Genomic DNA, 6,532 nt, shown 5'->3' with positions numbered 1-6,532 from the left:
TATATATATATATATATATAATTATATATCCGATATAATAAAGAACAATTTATAGAAGATGAAAAAAAGAAAAAAAATCAGCCAAATAGAGAACAAATAATCGACAGAGACATAAAGTGACATAATTGTGAGTGATTTGTTTACCACTGCAAATAAATAATATATCTACACATATATCACAAACATATTGTAAAAATATGATGTAACATTGTTATTGCTCTTACGGCCCGCTGCTCTTTTTACGTCACTTCTCGAGATGAATCCGTATTCAGGCGGTGTACCAGGCTGTAAAATATTGTCAATCTTTCCGGAAGTTGTATGCTCCTGATATTTTTGAAAATTAATTTTTTTATCTGTATCTTCTCTGTGGATCTGCGACATCGTCGGAGGACCGGTATCAAATTCCATCGGCGATGCGATATATGTCGGTCTAATTGGTGCGCTCAAAGATCTCGGACTCCTTCCTGTGGGAGGTTGAACTCTTCGATAGTATGGTTCCTCCGTGTCGCTATCCGTTGGAGCCCATTTTGGTCGAATTCTGCTTGAATCTACATCGCTCTCGTAATCAGATTCTCGAAATTGTCCTTGCACAAATTTTTTCGGTTTAGGCACATAGTAATTAACCCTTTGCTGTTTCTGAGCAGATGTAGCATTAGTGTCGCCGAACTTAATGACGCGGCTTGTTTGCTCAACAGTAACAATTCTTCTAGCATTCTCCGACGACTCGTCCATCCTCATAGTTTTTTTCGTCTCTGTGCCCATCGCGTTGATAAATGGCATGCTTGTATGTGCCTCGTAAAATTGTTCCTGAGGTGATGCATACGCGATTTCCGGTGGAGAGCCAGGTAGGAGAACAGTTTTTAGTTTGGTTGGTACGACTACTGTATATTGCTTGTTAGATGAATTTGATTCCATTGATTTTCCTATATGAAAAATTTATCCTTGTGATCTTCTTCAAACCTTTTCTGGTAGCTCAAGAAAAGAGCATAGTAACAAGTATCAAAGGAAGATAAAGTAATAATGGCCGGTTTCAACACGTCCATCAGATCTTATTAAAGTCAAAACTTGAGTTCCGGTCTTAATACGTTTGGAATATTACTTTGATAAATTGAATACCGATGATACAATATCTCTCGGACTTTTCTCGACCTTACGATGATGAAACCGGTTATAACGACATAATGGAAAAGGTATGCTCCATGAAAAATACTTAGACTTATTATGTAAAAATAAGCAGTGAATATTATTAAAAAGATTAAAAAGATAAAACTTAATAACCACGTGCTTCAAAAGAAATCGCATGCAAAGCTAGAGATGAGAGAAATTGTACTAGAATAAAGCTTGTAAAAAAGATTATACATTATACATTATTAGTTAAAAACTAAAATGAAATTAAACATTTATTTATTCAAGATTTAACCTTCAATTATTTTCTATTTCAAATTAATTAAACTAGCATTACACGAGCGCGCTTCGCGCGCGCTATTTAACACTTCTTACTATAATTTGTAATTACACATCAATTTAAATACACACAACTACGCAAGTACCATTCGATTGTGCTAAAATGGTTGCGAGAACTTTAATCTCAAAGCTAGAGTACAGCCATTGTTTATTCACACACAAAAAAATAATTTTAATATTAGTGGAATAGCTAAATCTTATAAGATTTTGTTCTTATACATGGCCTCAAGAGAAATTCTCTGAAATTAAAAGGAAAATATTCTATGCGCAATATTTTAACAGTTAGAATAATTTCGTCTTGCATTTGCAGTACAATTCTTGCTGTTTTTTACATAAATTTTCTCTTGCATTACAAACGCGCGCTTCGCGCGCGCTATATATTTAATATTTTTACTCTACTTGCCATTACGCTATTAGCCTCAATACACACAAATGTTAAAATGCAATGACAGCCCGTTACACGAAGTAAACGCAGTGAGACAACCAATCAGCAAGCAATCGCAGAAAAGCAACAACAATAAACTTTGAGAAATGCGAGTAATCGACTTTGCATGCACTTTTTTTAAATAGAAAATATAATATATATAATAATATTATATATATATATATATATATATATATGTGTGTGTGTGTGTGTACGTATGCGTGTGTGTGTGTGTGTGTATGTGTGTATGTATATATATATATATATCCATAGATTAAATTATTATACAAGTAATATTATATTTTAATTTAAATGCCAATTTTAATAAATAATACCTGAATCGGCAACATCAAATTTCGTGGAGCTAACTGTCTGATATGACGATATTTTGCTATCATAGTCGCTCTCGTAATCGCTCTCGCGGAAGTCACCCTTCATTAATTTTGAAGGACCTGGAGAGATTGGCAAAATTTTTTCCACTGGTGTCAATTTTCTATGTAACTGGTTTAGGGAATGCCCCGTTTCCTGTAAATAACATTTTTTAAAGACTTGTGATTTAATGTATACATTGCAAAAGCAATGTATAGGTACATTACAAAAATCACAAATGGCATACACATTTTACATACATTTTTTTATTAATACAATTCAATAGTTAAAGTCTATTAAAATCTACAAAGTATTTTATGTTCATTTATTAGTCAATTTCTTGCAAGCATAAAAAAATAACATTTGTAATGGCACACGGACACGCATGTCAAATCTCGCGAACCTTCATGGATTCGAATCTGCGCAGACTGCTGCTAGTTGCTGATGCGTAGTTCTTTTCCAATGAGCTACGTTGTTGTTGAACAGCTTTGGAAGGCGCTTGTGCACCACAAATAGCTGGAGAGACGAAGGAAGATTCTTCTTTTTGCAAATAGTCACTTTCGTAACTACGACTTTCAAAAGACTTTATTCTATTCTCAGTGCTTATACGGCTCTCAGTATGAACCGTTGTTGATGAGGTACCGTCCCGTTTTCCAAGACATTTTTGCGTAGCCATGAATGAAGCCTTTTGCTGGAATGGCTCATCAGTATCCGCCATATATCCGCTTTCTTGCTGAAAAACTTTTACTTTGAACTTTGGAGATTCCGGTTTTTTGACAGGAGATTTTGGCGCGGAACTCTTCGTACTCGGCTGTATATAAATTGGAGGAGAACCGGCTTTCAAAGGAATCGAATTTTGCTGTTGTTGCTGCTTGAGTTGTTCTCTTTCGTGTCGTTTAAATGTTATTTTTCTCGCTGCTTTTTCGGAAGATTCTGTGGTAACGAGTGATTTAGATGGTCCTGTAAATTGTGCAGGAGTCTCAAATTTAGAAGGTGGAAGTGGCTCAGGTTCGGTGGACCTTGGTCTTAGCGGCTGTTTCGGAATAGGAGCTTTGACTCTTCGATAATGTGGTTCGTCGTTATCGCTCTCGTAAGGTCTCCATTTTGCTTTTGGACGACTATCAAAATCGGACTCGTAATCACTTTCATGGCTAAAGGAACTCTTAATAAATTTTGATGGAACTACAGGTGTCGAGAATTTGACAGGTGTTTTGGCTGGTACAAGCGGCGGAGTAATATGTACATCCTTCGGTGGAAGTACGGGTGGTTCTTCTATTCTCTTTTGTACTCTCGTAGTATGTTTTAATGCAATTTCGTCTTTTGCAACAGATGGTGAAATATATCCAATTTCCGGAGGAGATCCTGGCTTGAAAGCGATCGAATCTATTCCTGCATCCTCCATAAGACGATATGATGTTGCAAGCGGTTTCGTAGCTGCAGGGTCGACTTTCTTTACCAAGCTAGGCGCCTTCAATTCTTTGTCTTCTGCCCAGCAACGTTTCGAGCTGAAATCTTCAAATTTCTGTGTCGTTTTAGTTTTTTCCACGTTGCTTTCAGTAATATATTTTTCGAACAAAGATTTCTCTTGTGCAGTATTTACAGTATGGTCGACTTTAATCGTCTCGGCATTGTAGATTATCGGACCTAGTTTCGACGTAGACGGAGATGCTTCCACTATCTTTTCTGTGAACTTTTCTTTGCTGCACCACGAATATTTTTCTACATTAGCAGACGATTCGGTACTAATTCTCTTTATTTCTCCTTGCGGTGTTTCTTCAATTTTCTGCTGAAATTCTCTCGAAGAGCTCTTGTATTCATCAACAGGAACATTCCACTCGTATTTCTGATTAGATTTGGTTTGCAGTGGCCATGATTTTCTATTTAAATCTGCGCATTTTTTCGCCCAAGATTTTTCCATCACCAGTGCATTTGCAGATGGTTTTGGCGATGTAGATCTCAAAATCTCTTGTTGACTAGAGGCAGCCGAATGACATCTGTATTCTGATAGATCCGTTGACACATGCGATTTGGTTTCCACATCTGATGATGATGACCACGGTCTGATAGGAGAAGTACTTCTCAAAATAGATGTTGAAACGTATTTCCATGGTTCGGCCATCTTTTCCTCTTTAAAATATTTGCTTTCCTTCTTCTCAAACGCATCTTTCTTTCGTATGCCTGACTCTTGAAATGTTTCTTTTTTCTCGAGTTCAAATGGCGGTGGTATCGTAAACGCGAGAATAGGTTCAGCAGCTTTGATAGGTTCTGATACTTTTTGAGTAGACGAAGGAAAGATCTTTACACCTCCGACTGGAGCATCTATCGGAGATAGTGTCTTATCGAAAGATTCTTGAAGCTGTTTTGCCTTGACAAATACATCAGGTCGCTTTTTTTTCTCTTCCGGTTTTGGCATATAGCATATTTCGGGAGGTGGTTCCGGCACAAGATCAAAACTTTTCGTTTCAGAATTCTTCGTCTGAATTTGCGAAATAGACGAATCGAAAGATATTCTTTCTTCTACAGTTTTTTTTACCTCCATTGGGGACAACTTAGGACTCTCGTACGGAAATTCAAATAGTTTATTTTCCACTCCGCGAGGCAGCGATCCCTGTTCTAATTTAGTAAAAACATTCTGAGCGGCCTTTTTTGTTGTTTGAAACTCTGACGGTCTTGCTTCCGGTTTCTTTGCTTCTTGAAAAATAGTTACTTGCTCATAATTCTTTGTCAATTCTCCAACTTTAGCTTCTTGAACTTGTCCATCTTCTGTCAACTTAATCATTTCCTTTGGCCCTTTTGGTTGTATCTCACTTTCTTTCGTAATGGACTCGAAAAAACTCAGTGCATCTTTTTTTGCAATCGTAGAAGTCTCTACGTTTTCATTGTCGATTGTTAATATTTCCTCCGTTTTTATTAACGGCTTCGTAACATTTTCTTTGTCACGGTCGACTTTCTTCATCGTTTGCTCGGTTTGTGGTTTGGATTCCACAATGGATGGAGTTTTATGCTCTAGTTTCATATGAAACTTCTGTTCTGACTTTGTTTCGGTTTCATGGGATTCGATTATAGACGAAATCGTTTCCGATTTACTAGTTTTTATTTCTGGTCCGTCGGTCTTTTGCACGGTGTCAAGTGTAGTTGATGTCGTAATAGGCTTGGACAATTCGACTAACTCGATCGTTGTCGTTGGTATTTGTTTGCTCGTTAAAATGCCTGATGATACATCCTCTTTTTTTTCTTCAGACTAAATGCAAGTATTTAATTTTACAAGTGTTTAGAAACAGTAAATATTATTTATTCGAAACATTAATTTTATTCTATTGCTTTATATTATTATTATTAAAGAAATATTATAAAGTTTGTTTATGTCAAAGACAAGTTACCTGAACGACACTTTTATCCTGAATATTTTCATAAATGACAGTTTTATGCATTTCGACCATAGTATCAGGTTTTGGTTCGAAAACCGCGACATCAGCGATACTCTGCGCTTCGCCACCGGCGTTTGTTGCTCGTACCATGTATTTGCCGGCATCTTCTTCTTTCACTAATATATATATATTATAGTAATGAAGAAAGAATTATATACAGAGTAGTGAATAAAAATGAAATAAAAATTTATCAACTATATATGATGAGAATATATAAATAGAAATGTACCTTTATCTATTAACAACGTGTAGCAATTTCCTTGTTGGATAATTTTTAATTTTTGTGATTGTTCATTAATCGGCACATCATTTTTAGACCAACTAACTATTGGTTCAGGAATACCAGTAATTTCTACTTCCATAATAACACGATCTCCTTTCCTTGCTACTTGAGCTTTCAAACGTTTGCCGAAAACGGGAGGAAATATTGTTTCTAAAATTATACATAAGTAAATAAATTCCTACACATTATATAAACTTTATGTATGTACAATTTTCCTCGATTTATACGCGCGCGCGCGCGCGCGCGCGCGCACACACACACACACACACATTATACATACATATTAATATATGCCACTTACTTTTAACGACCAAGTCAGCTGTGCTACTAGCTCTTCCAACATCATTGCTCACTGTACAGGTATAACGTCCAGCATCTTTCACATTGACATTCTTTAGTTCCAATTTTACGTGATTATGAACATAACTAGTTTTTATGTTATCCTTCAAGTCTTGACCGTTTTTTGACCACAGAATTGTTGGTTGTGGAAAACCTGAAATAAATTAAAAACAATCGAAATAATAAAAAAGAATACCACAGATATATATATATATATATATATAT

The 6,532-nt window shown here is 35.9% G+C and overlaps 1 protein-coding gene across 3 annotated transcripts in view; it reads right to left on the bottom strand.

The window, feature by feature from the left end:
- Positions 1-150: 150 nt before the first annotated feature.
- Positions 151-6,532, bottom strand: part of LOC105461199 — a 30,673-nt gene continuing 24,291 nt past the window's right edge. For all 3 annotated transcript variants that reach the window (XM_011707681.1, XM_011707682.1, XM_011707683.1), the window contains 6 exons: positions 6,270-6,461; positions 5,915-6,118; positions 5,638-5,801; positions 2,661-5,498; positions 2,224-2,413; positions 151-923 (listed from right to left, as the gene is read on the bottom strand). In XM_011707681.1, coding sequence (XP_011705983.1) covers positions 166-923; positions 2,224-2,413; positions 2,661-5,498; positions 5,638-5,801; positions 5,915-6,118; positions 6,270-6,461 — 4,346 coding nt within the window. In that variant the 3' untranslated portion in view covers positions 151-165. The remainder of the gene's footprint in view (positions 924-2,223; positions 2,414-2,660; positions 5,499-5,637; positions 5,802-5,914; positions 6,119-6,269; positions 6,462-6,532) is intronic.

This window comes from Wasmannia auropunctata, unplaced genomic scaffold (genome assembly GCF_000956235.1).
Source record: "Wasmannia auropunctata unplaced genomic scaffold, wasmannia.A_1.0 LD307427.1, whole genome shotgun sequence".
In the NCBI taxonomy this organism is placed as follows: domain Eukaryota; kingdom Metazoa; phylum Arthropoda; class Insecta; order Hymenoptera; family Formicidae; genus Wasmannia; species Wasmannia auropunctata.
This window is presented reverse-complemented; position numbering and strand designations above follow the sequence as displayed.